At 40.9% G+C, this 17,168-nt stretch overlaps 1 protein-coding gene across 1 annotated transcript in view; it reads left to right on the forward strand.

Annotated features, from left to right (window-relative positions):
• COLGALT2 (collagen beta(1-O)galactosyltransferase 2) overlaps positions 1–17,168 on the forward strand; it is a 230,533-nt gene that overhangs the window by 150,628 nt on the left and 62,737 nt on the right. The window contains exon 4 of the mRNA XM_078659220.1: positions 1,145–1,279. Within this exon, the coding sequence (XP_078515346.1) occupies positions 1,145–1,279 (135 nt within the window). The remainder of the gene's footprint in view (positions 1–1,144; positions 1,280–17,168) is intronic.

Genomic DNA, 17,168 nt, shown 5'->3' on the forward strand with positions numbered 1-17,168 from the left:
ATACCCAAAAGATTAAGAACACACTACTTTAAGGCTCCCCTCGGACTGCATAAGATACATTAAACATAAGAACCAGGATAATCTTAGCCTTGAAAAAAGCCCAGGCTTGCATAGGGGGCGAAACATGTTGGCATTACTTGGATTACTGTAAACAGTACCACAAAGACCTGCAGTATGATATATTCTTCGGATGCCATAAGGATTGGAAAATCATATAGGAACTGATGAATCCTACACCCTAAGGAACTGTTTGACCATCATCAAGGACCTTTACTGAGAATTATGGAAAATAAATGAGAATGATGGACAGTACTAACAATACATTTTTTTGTGCCTAATACTAAATTCTAATGTTCTATAATTTCCAATTCCGCTACTATTCATTTTAAGCATTAGGTTAACATAAAGGGATGGTAGCACATTTAGGGAAACAAACACTCCATATAGTAAAATGTAGCTCATTTGGAGTAGTTGGCGAAACGCTTACACAAGTATAACCTTTTTCCGCCACTATTCAGAAAGGAGGAAGGGTATTTTTGAGTGGAATAGAGTGTGTCTGGCCTATTAAAGAGCGCTGTGCTCTCCAGCTTACGTTTGTGCTCTATACACATCAATACACAAAGACACGGGTACACAATATGGGTCATTATATACAAGTGCTTTATTTTACTACACGAATAACACAGAGAAGCAAAGTAAGAGTATAAAAGTAAGTGTGGCTTCTAGTTGGACATTTTGGTACTGGATAAGAATGGGTTATTGTATCAGAGGTGGAAGCACATGGAGGAGTTGAACACACCAAGGGGTTTGCTTCTGGAGTCTTATATGATAGGTTTGAGCCTCACCTGATTTTTTTTTTGATTTTTTTTTTTTTATCAACATTGGTCCCTGCCACTTTGCTGAGTAAACTCTCTTTTGGTTCTCAACAGCCGTCCTTAAACAACACTTTCTTTAATATCCTGTCTACTTTTTGTATCAAAGACATGGGATGCATAACTATGCCTCTGGTATACTGTTACTAATATTCAATCCTGGTTTCAGGGATACTCATATATACCGCTGTCCATCCCTCTTTAAAGTTTGCGCAACCTAATATTTGTCCAGTGCTCATAAAATTTCACCTGCTTCTTTCTGCTTTTCCTAGTTCGTGGATGCAGACAATTTCCTGACGAACCCCCAAACCCTGAAACTGCTGATAGCCGAAAACAAAACAATTGTTGCTCCCATGTTGGACTCTCGCAGCCTGTACTCCAACTTCTGGTGTGGAATCACTCCTCAGGTAAGTTCCCTTTTCAATACTCAGTTTGCAGTGATAAATGAGGACAAATGTTTTTCAATATACGTTTTAGATTTGGCTTGATGGGGTAACTCAATGCTAGGCCTATTGTTTACAATGTATATCGAGCTGACTTTTGGGTAGCCCTCTTCAACCACTGCCTTTGTTAAGTCTGTCCACTAAAGCTGTTGCTTTACAGTAATGTCAGTCACTCTTGAATCAGCCAAGAGAACTATATATGTTTCCCCTTATGCTACTGGCTGTTTGGTGTGTTTACCCTCCTCCTAGTAAGTTGTTCCATTGCAATACATGAGGGACTATTATCCATCTAAATGGTACAGTTAATCATCACACTTTTTGTTGTATTCTGCTCTTTAGCTCAGACATGGATTGTATACACAAGGCAATACTTCTATGTTTTTATTGCCAGTGGAAGAAACATTGGTTCACTTAGCTGCAAATGAAATAGCGGAGAAGCGTCACCCCACTGCTCTTTGAGCAGTGCAAAAACTAAAAAATAAAATGATAATAACAAGACGTTATTATCATTTTATTTTTCTGTGGCACTGAAAGCCATGTCACGGCAGGTGGGCTGGGCTGGGCTCGCTGCCCTCAAAGGGACCAGGAGTTGTTTACACTCCCTAAGTGTGCATGACTGTTTGGCCGGCCCTCATGGGCACTTAATATGTTCTCTACTTGGCTGTGTTGCACAGCCCAGTGGAGAACATGCCCAGGATCCCAGGCACTGCCTGAGCGGCCAAACAGGTCCCTCAGACCAATCAAAAAGCTGCTCATGTAGCGGTGTGATTGGCTGGGAGAGTCCTGGAGCCTGGATGCTTCAGGTGCTGCCAGCAGAGTGAGAATGGAGGAGAGGTGTGCGGCAGCAAGGTAAGTTAATTTTTCATTTTTTTATCCCTACCCCCCCACCCCAAAGCCAGTTGATCTAATTTATTACTGAAAATGCACCCAGGCTTTGTCAGTGGTTGTCCAGTGTTTGCCTTTTGCTAAATGAAACATTAAGTAACATTCACTCTTCTTCAATGGTACGCAAAGAAGATGTGACGACCTTCAGAATCAGTTCTGTTTTTGACCCATGCACAGTCTCTGGAACCAACACTTAAAAAGCAGTTTACATTTAAATATTGGGACTCTCTTTGGATGGGTCAACAGGCACTGTCACCTATAACCTCCACCAAGGAGTAATGTATCACTAAAAGCATAAAAGAGTATTTTAATTTTCTCTTGCCTTTATGGCTATCACTTGTGTTTATGGCTTCCTATTGTGAAGCTCTCCCTTGTACAAGGCACTTTCATTCTTCTTTCGAGCCTGGCCTCCATCGGGAGACATGAAGAACTACTATCCCATTTCCAACTTATTCTCACCTGACAAAGTGATAGAGAAACGTGTGGATGTACAGCGGTAGGAACATATGAACTCAGTCATGGGACTTTTTCAAGGGAGCTGCGTAACCAGTCGTAGTAGCATAGTGCAGGGCCACATCAGTTTATAGATTGCTACAATGTGCCATTGTGACTTTTGTGATGTGGAAAAGTGGTTCCTTACTGGACACAACCAGCACAGATCTGCCAGAGCACCTTTCCTAGTCCTGCTATAGGCTTCACACCAGAGGCTCTAGTCCCTGCTAGCTCCACTCACAAAGCCAACTCCAGCGAAGGCGGCTCACCTACAGTATCTCTCCATCTCCACACAGCTCTTAACACATTGCTAGCCAGACACGTTGCCAGTGATTATTCTGTAGATGTTCCTTCTCTTTCTCACAGTGGGTGTTTGTCCATAAACATCCCTTCTTTCTTACCCACTGTCTTTCTTTATCTGATCTACAAAGCACAATGGTCTAAACCAATAGTATTCAAACGATATAGCAGGTTCCCGGGATGGGAAGGGGCAGAAATCAATCTGAAGGACGGTGAAAGTCAACTCCTCGCCACAGGTGCACCGTCCAACAACATTGAAACTCACTAGTGGCTTTATAGTTGTATTTTAAAACCTGTTTGTTTCATCTGGAGTATTTTTGGGCTCTGATTTTTAATGTCAGTTGGGCTTGTACTACAGACAGCTCATTTTCAATGTAACAATACTAAGGGTTGCATAAAAAATAAATTACGCTAGCAAGAAATTATGTTTGAAAGATAATCCGCAACAGTTTACAATCATTCACAATACAGTTATAAATTGACAGTATATGGCAAATCAATGCATTTCATTATATCAACTCTAGACTGGACTGCAAGACCGCTCATAAGGATTCCTACTGAGGTTGTTTAGAGAAATTCTATACATTTGACCCTAATCATTGCATTCAGCCAACCTTGAGACTGGGGGATTGTTTCCTGATTTCAAAAAGATAAGTAATCCTGGACCTAGACGTTAGCATAGAAATAAAAATTAACTAAGCTTTAAATTTTGTAACCTCCCTAATATGGCCATTGTACCCCAACAGACAGGTTCAAGGACCAGCACTCAACCAACCACTAATACAGCTAAAGATTTCCTCCCAATAATGTGTTGAGTGGGGGCAAGTCCAGACAAAATGCCGCTACTCGCCTGCAGACAGTACTTTCAACTATCTATGGCATGTGGGAGCAGTTCAGATCCGACATTGCAAGACGACTCCTAATTTGTTAGTATAAGAAATAGAACCACACTTTATGCACTACATTTAGATTTTCAAAAGAACTACTCGATTTACACTGAGATTCCACAGTGCCATTTTTCATACATTCGTTTCTAACACTACACCATCTTGTGACAGCCATAGTTTTTGACATAGATCATGGGTATAATCAAATGCTTAAAGATTGATCCTTTCTTTGAGACCCTTGTATGTAAATGTTCTGGATTGTGAGCTAACCTAAGTATATTTAAGTATAAATAAGTATATTTATATAAGCATGCATAAATTATCGAATGTAATATTTAATCATTTATATAATATTTATAATACATATATAATTGTTATATATATTTATAATTTGTATAAGTATATTTAGTTAAGTATGTATACATTTTATAATTTATATATTTTTTTAAATGTTTATCATTTAACATTTATTCATTTTTATAATTTATATTATTATTATTTGATCTTTATTTCGAAACAAAGTATCATAAAAGTCACAATAACAAGACAGGTTATTACTGTAACATATGAAAACGTTTCAATGTTCCAAATCATTAATATCCATGGACACTTAGTACATCTCGGAGGGGAGAGATAGTCATATTTTAAAACATACTTAAATAATTAAAAATTCAAAAAGGCACTGTAAAAACAATTCCTTAAAACACAATCAATTATACCAATCTTTGCTGGATTTATAATTATTCAAAAATTTTCACCCACTTTTTTCCTTAGAAAATATACTGCTAGCAGGAATCTACTAATACCAAATACTAAGACCTGCTGCGTATCAGTGATTAAAATTCTTTCTGCCACTCTATACATACGTACGCCAATGTTTTTACAGAGGGGTTTGATCCATTTTTTCCTGGGAACCACCTAAGCTGGACAAAAAAACAAAACATGAGTGATATCCTCCCTCAGTTCCTCACTGCACATAGTACATTTGTCATCACCATTTTTACTCCACCTTGCTAGACAGCTTTTCAACATCAGTATTCCATATCTAAATTTTAGATATAGTGTTTTAGCTTATTTATATAAGTATATCTGGTGTGTTTAGATCCTTTATCATTTTCTATATCAGGCAATTATCAAAGCTTTTTCCAACTGAAGACTTATGCAAAAGGATGCAAATGTGGCACAATAATACAACTTTAAATTTAGTACTGCTAGTCTACCATCTAATTTTGAAAGCTGTTACGTGAGAAGTTGGGCTTGTACTACAGACAGCTAATTTTCAATGTAACAATACTAAGGGTTGCATAAAAATAAATTACGCTTGCAAGAAATCACGTTTGAAAGATAATCCGCAACAGTTTGCAATCATTCACAATCCAGTTATAAATTGACAGTATATGGCAAATCAATGCATTTCATTATATCAACTCAACACTGGACTATAAGACCGCTCATAAGGATTCCTACTGAGGTTGTGTAGAGACATTCTTTACATTTGACCCTAATCATTGAATTCAGCCAACCTTGAGACTGGGGGAGTGTTTTCTGATTTCCAAAAGGTAAGTATTCCTGAACCTATTAGTTAGAAAAAATATAAAAATTAACTAAGCTTTCAATTTTGTAACCTCCCTAATATGGCCATTGTACCCCAACAGACAGGCTCAAGGACCAGCACTAAACCAACCACTAATACAGCAAAAGATTTCCTCCCAATAATGTGTTGAGTGGGGGCAAGTCCAGACAAAATGCAGCTACTCGCCTGCAGACAGTTCTTTGAACTATCTATGACATGTGGGAGCAGCTATAGCATCTATCTTGTGTAGAAAAGTAGGTGAGTGACATATCAACAACTTGGCAAAAAATTGCACTAGCCTATATTTAGCACCCCTGATTTTGATAATTTTAGTTTATTTAAAGTTTTCCAAATGGCTTTGTTTATCATTAATTCAGTCTCTGCTGGCCACTTATTAATTATTTTCTGCAGATGGCTCAATGGGGTGTCCTCATAGCTTTGCATACCACTCTGCTAAGCCCATATTCAGTTGTTCCCTAACTAATTTATTGATGAGCTCGAAAGATATTTCCAAATTACTCAGATCTGACATTGCAAGTCGACTCCTAATTTGTTAGTATAAGAAATAGAACCTCACGTTATGCACTACATTTAGATTTTCAAAAGAACTACTCGATTTCCACTGAGATCTCACAGTGACATTTTTCATACATTCTATTCTAACCCTACACTATCTTGTAACCATAGTTTTTGATATTGATCATTTTTTGTTTGAATATCTTTTATTAGTTATTTTGTTAAGTTACGTTCAATTCGTACACATGTATGAAATGGTGACATAATTGTGGCACAGCATCATCAGTACATATCTTGCCATTCATTGAGACACAATATTGGTAACAGGTAAAAGATGACATAAGAGCAAAGCAATGTTATGTTTACATCATGACTAGGCCATTAGTTCCTATCGTGCACTGATCAGATGGGAAAACGCAAAAGTTTTTGATATTGATCATGGGTATAATCAAATGCTTTAAGATTGATCCTTTCTTTGAGACCTTTGTATGTAAATGTTCTGGATTTTGAGCCATCCTAAGTATATTTAAGTATCAGTAAGTATATTTATATAAGCATGTATAACGTTTAGAATTTAATATTTAATCGTTTATATAATTTTGTTTATAATGTATTTATAATTTATATATATATATATTTGTATAACTTATATAAATATATTTATATAAGTATATTTATTTAACTATGTATACATTTTATAATTTATATATATATGTTTAAATGTATATCATTTAACATTTATTCCTTTTTATAATTTATATAAGTATATCTGGTGTGTTTAGATCATTTTTCATTTTCTATATCAGGCAATTATCAAAGCTTTTTCCAACTGAAGACTTATGCAAAAGGATGGAAAGGTGGCACAATAATACAGCTTTAAATTTAGTACTGCTAGCCTACCATCCAATTTTGAAAGATGTAACGTGAGAAGTGTGAGTCCTGGGCATTTATTGGACCACATAAACATGGAGCATTGCCCATTAATCATTTAAAAAAACTTTGCATCTAAATGCTACAGTGGAAAACAAAAGTGAACAGGGGAAATATTGGCATATTTATGAGGGGAATCCTGCCAATTGTTGAAAGAGGAAGATATGTCTATCAAAAAGTGTTCTAGCTAAAAGTAGTTTACTTTATGTCATGCTGACCAATGGTGGTCAATTGTTCCATTATTTATTCCAGAGAACTCATTTATAATACCCTAGTCTCTTCCACCCATTTGGATCTTGTAGTAGAACTTTATTCATTTGCCATCTCGTGAACTGTTTGGTGTTCCACTGGAGCGAAAATTCTCACAAATGTGATCAGCCACAAATTGAGTGAGCATGTTACGCATACCAATTGTCCTTGGTTATCCGAATCTCACTTATGGAATTTGATCTCCGTGGGCCTGGAAAAGTAAATGGGTACCACTCTTTGTGCCACATTGGTAATTTCAAAAAACTTTCCCTCAACCACTTAGCTAAAAGCAGCAAATACTGAGTTTTTGATTTACTAAAGTCAGTCTCTGTACTTATGTGACTGAAAGCTAATGACTTAGAATCCTGGATTCAATAGTTTTGCGTGAGAGGGAGTTAAGGCAATCCGCTTTATATAAAATATCTTCTAATGACTCAATTAATAGATTTAAATAATGATCCTTTACCTGTGCATCTTGTAGAAGACTTGCATAGAAATTGAACACAAGAACTGAAGATCTTGAATGCTTTGTCCACCTTGCTTATTATAGTTTTTAAAAATGTATTGTGTTGTTGCTGTCTTCTTGAGGAATTTACTATTTTCTCTGTTTTGATTTTATGCCGTACCCCCCACTCTTCTAACCATGATGCTGCACAAAACCCAACCCTGTTCTCCTCCTTCCAACTTCTGTTATCTTCACCCTGCTTCTCGCTGTTGTGGAGCCGGACCTACTGTAAATTCCCTGACCCTTTCTGATGTCTTTTCATATAGTGGTGTGTGTCTTTGATTGTGGTGTGACGAATCTGAGGGTTAATCTACAGTTATTTTGACTGAGCTTGTATTTCCACACCCCATCCTCACCCCAATCAAAATTTCCGCTTAAGCTTATATAATTTAGAGTGTTTAAGTTTGTATAACAATTCTTTGACTGGCACCTTCTGTGATAATGGATGCTGTCCTTCAGTTTTGCCGGTTGAAAAATAAATCAATGAGAGACAGCTGATTTAAATCTCGGATAAAACTGTTTAAATTCCTGCCATCTCTTTGATGTCTCAATTGACTTGTCTAAAAAAACAAATGAGAATTCATTGTTAATCTTGAACAGAGGAGCAACTAGAACCAAACATTGCGGGGGGGGGGGGGCTAAGACTCCCAGCCAGGGCTGACTCTCCCCTCAGAACCACTCTCCCACAGTGCAACTCATCTCTCCATAGCCTCTCTCAGACGTACATGTATTATTTTTTTAGTGCTCATCATAGTTCACTCAGTCAGTTCTGTGAACTGCATGGTAGACGTTCTTTGCCGCAAGCACATTAACCCTATCCATTAATGAATCCCTATCCCTCTTCCACTCGCTTGGCCACAACGAGACCCAAGATACACAATAAAATCATTGTCACTCTTATTTGCTACCTCCTAATTGGCCAGCACATGCCAGTCTCACTTCCCCTTCTTTCGTTTGCAGCATGGACCAAGTACTGTTTGATTCTTTTTGATTAGTGTCCTTCTGCAGCTCGCGCTATTACTTGAGGTACTATTTACTTTCTTCATTCCTGTCAGCGTTGTCCATGTTGCTGCTTCCCCAGCACCCTCCCGTTGTCCATGTTATTTCTACCCTCCCACCATACTGTTGTCCATATTATTTCTTCCCTCACACCTCCCACCCTCCCATTATTTGTGTTACCCCTTCCTTCCCTCTTTCCTATTGCCCGTGATGCCCTTTCACTACCACCTTCCCTCCTGTTGTTCATGTTGCCATTTTGACACCCACCCTCGCTCCCTTTATCCGTGTTTCCCCTTCCCTTACACCCCCCCCTCTGGCTGTCCTAGTTGCCTTTATTTCTGAGCTCCGGGTTCACCACAGTTGGTTCATGGGTTCAAGCGCGAAATGATCTGAAGCAACAGGGGGATGCAATTTATTCTTTGTTTTAAAGTGTCCAGGCGCCATTGCTGTGCCTCCAGTGCCTCCTGCGTATATAGTTTGTGTTAGGTCACTTCTTAATGCTACTCTGACCTATTCACCAAGAGACCATGATAGTAAAGAAGTTTTTTTTATTTTTGTGACCGGACCCCCTGGTTAAATCTGATGTTTTGGTGTGGTGTGCCAGCATTTGATGTATATTTAAGCGCAGATTGGAGGTGGTTTAGCGCAGGCATGCCTACTAGTTTGTTTTTTCCACACACAGCATTTACATTTTAAACTTTATGTACAGCAATTTAACTCATCGGTTTTACAGTTTGGGTGACCGGGTTTTGAAAACTAGTATCAGGAGAACATTTCACAAATGTCCTGAATTTATTGAATCTGCCAGGACAGATGATAAAAACCAGGCCTGTCTCAGATAATCTGGGTTGCCTTGTCACTGTAATTCTATTTGTTAATGGTTTTAGTGTTTTTAAGAGGCATAATAGAACAATTTTAATCAGATTTTTCTGCGTTTCTGTTTTGCTTGCCCCCCTCCCTCCCACAGTCCGTTGTTTTGTTTTCCCCCATCCCTCCCACATTGTGTTGCTTGCTCCACCGCTCCCACCAGAAAAAAAGTGGTTACCATGTCATAGAGCTTCCATCCTTAACCTTCAGCCATGCTGTTGTACAGCATGGCTAAAAGACATTGACAAAGACAATAGCTCTTGCACAGGTGAGACCTATTGGCTTTGCCACTGCTTGTTTACCATGCGACCTGGAGCCACCGTGAGTGGCGTATACCGATGATCGTTATGTTTTCCTCCTGGTTTAATGTGCATTTTACTGGATAAGGTTTCAATGGGGAACATCCTTTACAACGCAACTTTTACAACACACTACTATTACGACGCAACTTTTACAACTCAAGTTATTACAACGCATTGCGCTGGGGGGCGCTCTAGGATAGGGAATAGTTTAATTACTATCCAACACCTTCCCTACTATCCACGGGGACTGGAGTTGGAATAGTAAATTAAACTATTCACTATCCAGCGCCCCCCAACGCAAGTCGTTGTAACGACTTGCGTTGTAAAACCTGCGTCGTAATGGCATGCGTTGTAAAAGCATGCGTTGAAACGTCATACATCCTGTTTCAATATTTGGCTTCTCCGATGATGGTGGTTTAGTGGGAGAAGAGGTCACAAGTGATCCTCAATGAGGCACAATTGCTCTACATTCACCACGAGAAGCGGTTAATAACACAGCTGTTTCCGAAGAATTTCTTAAAGAAACTCCCTTGGTCTCAGACAGTTTGTGACCACATTTCTCTTGAATCTTAGGGATCGTTGTGGGACAGTTTAGCAGTCTACCTCTCTGCCCTAATACACAGCGTTTATTTATTTATTATGAAAGTTTTGTAGAGCGCGGACAAGGCCCTTGCGGGTATCAGAGCGCTTTACAGTCAGTGTGTTTAAATATAACAAAACATTAGAGATAAGCAGGACCATAATAAATAGCGTCATCTAGCTTAATATACAAAAGGATACATCAAACCTTCAAGATAAGCAGGGCAATACAATTAGCATCAGAAAGTATAACATAGAAAAAGGACAAATCAAACATGATGCAGAACCGTGGCGGAGTGATAGAACATGGTAGTACAATAAAGATATAAACACATGAGGATATGTTTACGTGAATTTTGCCATAAGGATGCCTTTTACTTCCAGTTTGAAGGAAGAGGTGGAGGGGTTTAGTCTTATTGCTGGTGGAAGGGCATTCCATATCCTGGGTGCCATTCCTGAGAAGGATCGATTGTAGTTTTTTTTCTTGTTGAATTTTTGTGGTTTCAGAAGGAGGTTTTCTGCACCTCTTGTTGATCTTGTCCCTCCAAATATGGTGAGTTTTTGTGTGAGATAGCTGGGTGCATTATGATGTAAGGCCTTGTGTGTCATGCAAGCTATTTTCAGGTGGATTCTGGCTTCAAATGGCAGCCAGTTTAAGGATTTTAGGTCCGGGGAGATGTGGGCCCTTCTTTTTGAGCCAGTGATGAGTCTCGCTGCCGCGTTGGTAGAGGCTCTTAGAGGAGCTGTAGTGGCTTTGGGGAGACCGCATAGCGAGACACTTCCATAGTCCAATTGCGGTAGAACTAGAGCCTGAACCGCCATCTTGAAGTCATTGTGAGGTAGGAAGGGCTTCAGCTTCCTTAGTGTGTTGAACTGAAAGTTTGCTCCCTTAGTTGCATTACTAATATGCTTCTGCATATTGAGGTTACATTCCAGAGTTATACCCAGTGATTTCACTAAATCCACAATGGTTGGTTGGACATTGAGTGCTGTAAGGTGTTTGATCAGATTGTGCATTGTGGGGATTTTGGCGGGTGGGGCGATAAGGAGGAATTCAGTTTTAAAACATTCAGTTTGAGGTGATTTTCTGCCAGCCATATTTGGGTAGTCTTAAGAGTGTTGTTAAGCAAACTAATGTCGTCCAAGGTGTTGATCTTGAGGTACAGTTGGGTATCGTCGGCATACATGTGAAATTGCACGTTGGATGTTTGTAAAAGCTCGGTGAGTGGTTCCATGAATAAGTTGAAGAATGTAGGGGAAAGCGAGGAACCATGTGGCACTCCTAGTGTAACTGGAACAGGTTTGGACAGGGTGTTGTTGATCTTGAATTTTTGAGTACGGTTTTGTAGAAAAGAGGTGAAGCATTGGAGCACTGATCTTGAGAGACCCATTCTGTGTTTCAACAGATCTATCAGGTGCTCGTGTTTGACCGTATCGAACGCTGAGGAGAGGTCTAGTAGGATAAGGAGGCATGCTTCGTTTTGATCAAGTATTTGAAGTGCATCATCAATGATGTGTGTCATGGCTGATTCCATACTGTGGTTTGCACGGAAGCCGGATTGGTGTTTGTTTAGCAGGTTGAAGCGATCGATATGTTTTGTCAGTTGGTGTTGAACACATTTTTCCAGAAGTTTGGCCAGGGTAGGAATAATGGAGATTGGGCGGTAGTTGTTAAGGTCCGTGGGTTCAGCTGTGGGTTTCTTAAGAATGGGAGACACCTGCCCTACCTTTAGGGAGTCAGGAATGCAACCATGTAGAAGTGAATTGTTGATGATCTTGGTCCAGAGTGGTAGTAGCAAAGGGGTAAGATTTTAACCGCATTTGCGGGGAGAGGGTCAGAGAGGTGATTAGAAGGCTTCAGGGCATTGAGAAATTTGCCTATAGCATCTTCAGAGTAGGTGTGAAAGTGTGACCATGCTGCGTCATTTTTTATGGTAAACTTTGATGGGATTTGTTGTGATGCAATTAGGGGTAGAGGGGAGGTTTTGGTGAGCGGGCAAGAGTGAGAGATTAGGTCATTGAGGAGATCTTTCTTGATGTTCTCAGTCTTTAGGTTAAAGTAGTTAGAAAAGTCCTCACATGTGGGTTGTGGGTGAGTTAGATCTTGTGGACGTTGAGGTTGGTCCTTAGATTTAGTTTTGATTAGTTAAAAAAAAAATGTGGGTGATTTCTTGCCTGGTCAAGTTGTTGGCTGAAGAAGTCTGCTTTAGTGCGCTTGACCTTTCGATAGTAGGCATTTCTCTTTCTTTTTAGAGTCATAAGGAGCTTGACGGAAGGGACTGATCTCCAGTTGCGTTCGGCAGTTCTGAGAGAGCGTCTGTCATTGTTAAGGTGACCGTTGAACCATGGGTTAGAGTCTTTCGTGGATACTCTCTTTAGTTGCAGGGGAGCAAATTCGTTAATTATCGACGTCATGGAGTTGAGGTAGTGGTTGGTGAGATCAATTACGTTGGAAGATCCAGCAGGGGGTAGAAGTAGGTTCTGGCTAGAGGTGGGTAACGTGTTTGGGTTGAGATTTTTCCAATCTCTTTTCCATACTTTAGGTTTTGTGGCTTGGGCCGAATTCAGTTTGACTGTTTCCTTGATGAAGAAGGTGTGGAGTAGTGTGACTCACTGGTTAGAGGCAGCAGACCCGAGAGCAGAAGTCGGCCCGGGACCAGGGTTCAATTCCCGACGCGGCAGGGTCGTGGACCTGGGTCAGCGGACTCGATAATTCTCGCTTCGGTGCTTACTCTAATCAGGGGTTCCACTCGGCAACTCTGGGCATTAGCTTGCCTAATCTCCACAACGGCCCCATCAATTTCGGGGATGCCTGGCTCCACCTTGGGGACTCCCAGCAGGGGCCATCCCACAGGGAAAGCCAGGACGGGTTCCCCAGAGTTATACAGCGCCAGGAAACCTATGGACGGGTAGCAGTGTGCTTTACAAGCTCAAATACATTTGCATTTACATTTTGATGTGATGGTCAGACCAATCACAAGGTAGGATAGACTCCAAATGAGTGGCATCGTTCTTCGAGATTATTAAGTCTAAAATTGCACCTTTATTGTGTGTAGGGCTGTTGCACAATTGGTTGAGGTCTAAGGCGTTGAGGAAGTTTTTGAAGCTGTTGACCACTGAATCATTGGGGTCATTCCAGTGGAGGTTAAATTCACCCAGGAAAATGTGTGTGTTTCGTCGACCGATGTGTGTTGTGATCAGATCCATGAGGTGTTCTGTAAAGATGAGGTTGTCACCAGGTGGGTGATAGATGATGTGTAGCGAACAGACAGGTTTACCATTACTGTTGATGTCGAGGCTTATGTATTCACAAGAAGGGAGTACCGAGGATATAGCTCTGTTTACGGAGATGTTGCTCTGGTGTATGCATGCAATACCTCCTCCAATCTTACCAGTCCTGTCTAGTCTGATGATGTCATAGTGAGGGGGTACTAGGATGTCGATGAGGGGCGAGGAAGATTCTGTAAGCCATGTTTCAGTGAGAATTATGAGGTCAAGATCAGTAGAGGTAATGAGGTTGGCTATGTCAGTGGCGTATTTCGAAGCCGATGTGCAGTTCAGGAGTGTGCATTTAAGGCGGGGGGTTATGGGGAAAGTGGTGTGTTCCTGGATGAGTGGTATTTTACAGAGATTATTATCGATGATTCCTCTGTTGTTGTGGGTAGAGGGCCTGTGAGGGTTAGCGAGGATAGAAGGGAATGGCATGTGTGTGAAAGAATCGGGGGTAGTAATGAACAGTTCGTATGAGAGCAGGAGAGAGCGAAGATCGCTCACCGAATAATGGTTGTTGGTACGCAATGGGTGGGAGGATAGGTTACGGGAGGTTACTGATTTCCAACTGGGAGCATTGTGTATGGGGGTGCTAGGGAGGTGAGTAGAGGACTTGCTAGGTATATTGGTTATGTAGGATCTGGGGGGCCATGGATGCCTCTTTATCATTCTCAATTGCTTACCAAATGAATTAGGCAGCTTCTGTAAACTTTTTCAAGAGGTGGTGCAGGATTTATTTCAAAGCTCTGTTTTACAAACCTAAATTGTCTTTAGATTTTACTCCTGGGCATCAAGGTAAGAAGACTTAAGTGGCTTAAATCAAGGAGCGGTAGCGTAATAAGCCAGCTAACACCGTAGCCGATCATCAAGCGTTGCTGTATAACACTAATCCAAGCATTTTGGTTTGTTTCCTTTCAGCATCCCAGCAAAGTGGTTTGATCACAGAGACAATATGCCACCACCTCCTTAAATTTGGTGCTGTCCAAACTAGTCATTAGGTGTCACCAAATATGGCTCCTGTTAGAGTTCCTTAGACTGTCCGATGCTCTCTTATGGCACCAGATAGAGCAAAAGGTTGAGAAAGCCTTGCACATTTTGAGGCATAGTGTCATTTACATCCTCACAACAACCAGCAACTCCCAAGAGAGCTTCCCCACCCTACAAACCTCTCTTGGCATGAGCACATCATTAAGGTTCACCACCTCGATTGTCCGCACGGTCTGGGTTGTCGTTGCACTTCTATATTTCTTCTTGCTGTTGTGCTCACAGCTAGCTCCTCCTCTCCTCCAAGATTAACACTACTATCCAGCTCACAAACCTTGTCAGGCCAACATATTGGTGGATCCAACTCAGGAGTTAATGTTGTGCTGGTTCCCCCATGGGTGCTTCCCGTCTCACCACTGACACCATTGCAGATGGGTGCATGGCCTTCCTTCAACACGTCCTGATGGATCCAAGGGCTGTGTGTCAGAGGGTACGCAGATTCCCCACTCCCAGCATGGATGGATGGGGGTTGAAAGGAAGATTGAGCTCCTGATGGAACATGAAGGGGGGTTATAATTTGAAATGGGGATATGCTGCTTTATCCAAGAGGCCTGAAGGGTCTGTGAAGATGGGTCACTGGCTTTGGCTTTTGTGTAGAGGAATTAGTGCAGCATTTGAGATCTGGGTAGGAACTTCAAGAGGCATGTTGATTGGAACGTTGGGACTAGATAAGGAATTTTAAACCAGTTTAGGCCTTTAAAGAGAGGTACTGAATTTGTCTTTCAACAAAAAAGATGGATGATGCTTTCTAAATGGAACTGAATGAGGCTTTACAGAAGAAAGTGAGGCTTAATTAGAAGATGAGGGATGGATATGAGCTTTTAGAAGCAAGACAGACTTGAAGGATACTTTAGCTGGATTTGGAGAGAGGACCAAAAGGTATATTTTAGTGTTTATCAGGTGGGTGTCAGCAGAGGCTTTGGAGAGGTTGTCTGAACAGGCGTGTGCACAGCGGCTTACTGAGGTTTTCTTGGATGGGACTATGTAGATGTGTCTGTTTTTATCTTTGCAGAAGTTATATGGATTGAACTTTGCACAGGGATATTTTGATGGGGCTGGAGCGAAGGTCTCGAAGGGGCTTTGCAGGAGTGGTAAGGTGTAGAGAATGCTTGGATAGGACTTTTTAGACATTGTGTGAGTAGAGGTTTGTTGATGTATGACACTACAACACATGCTTTTATCACGCATGCTGTTACGACGCAGTTTTTACAACGCATGCTGTTACAACGCATAGCGCTTTGGGGTGCTGGATAGTGAATAGTTTAATTTACTATTTCAACTCCAGTCCCCGTGGATAGTAGGGAAGGTGTTGGATAGTAAATTAAATCTATTCCCTATCCTAGAGTGCCCCCCAGCGCAATGCGTTGTAATGACAAGCGTTGTAATGGTTGCGTCTTAAAGGCACTGCGTGGTAAAAGTTGCCTTGTAAAGGATGTTTCCCCTGACAATAGAGGTTTGTTGGGGAGCTTTACACGTGGGTCCAGATGGGAGTCTGAAGATGGGAACATAGGAGGAACCTATATAGGACTTTGTAGAAGGGTTATGGAGAGTGTTCTGGGTAGGAGGTCGTAAAGCTGGTTTGGAATGGCATTTTGGATGTCTTTATAGGGCTTTGTTGAGGGGGCCTGGATTAGGGGTTTTCCCCCAGTGCAAGTCCCTGTGTGCTGACGATCTAATAAGTCTCTTTAGCCTCAAGTATATTTACCACCTTCCAAGGTTCAAAGGGGATGGGGTCCTAACTCCAAAACATATTTCTTAGGTGTGGCTTGGAATAGCAAAGTTTGAAAACAACTGGACCAGGTTGACGATCCACAGTGCTATGCGAGTGGTAAAGGGATAAATGGATGCAACTGTGTTATATCTGTGACGAATGTGGAGCATTTCTAGGCACAGCAGACCCTTAATAATCTGTATTAAAGGTTGTTTGGTTGCTAGTGTGATGTTCACCCAGTACTGTATACAGTCTGTCTTCTCCAGTCTCTTGTCTTTGTCCTGCGAGGCCTTCTGTTTTCTTGTCTCTGTCCATGTACAGGCATTCCCCTTACATCTTTCTAATACAATCTCCATTATCCCACCGCATGCCCCGTGAATGCCTGCTGCACTCTCATTTCTTGACGGTATCTCTTTTATTTTCAAATTCTACATAATGGTTGAAGTAATTTTTATAACATAGTAATGCAGAAAATGGTTGAGACTTGCTCTGAAGCACTTGACCCCTAATCCATTGCAATGTCTGCTTGACACTACAACAATCAAGACAGGGACATTCCATTCTCAACCTCCTTTGTCAAAACCTTGTGTTATCAAATGCTTAGAACCTGAATATGTAATGCTATACACAAGTTAATTGTGTCAACCGGAATTCATCTGTTGATTTTTTTAAAACGAAATCTACTGTTATTCCTAATGTGTTGATCATTAACCGCATGCGTGCGGGCGGAATTCCGCCCGTACG

The sequence above is a fragment of the Lissotriton helveticus genome, chromosome 1_1 (assembly GCF_964261635.1).
Source record: "Lissotriton helveticus chromosome 1_1, aLisHel1.1, whole genome shotgun sequence".
NCBI lineage: Eukaryota > Metazoa > Chordata > Amphibia > Caudata > Salamandridae > Lissotriton > Lissotriton helveticus.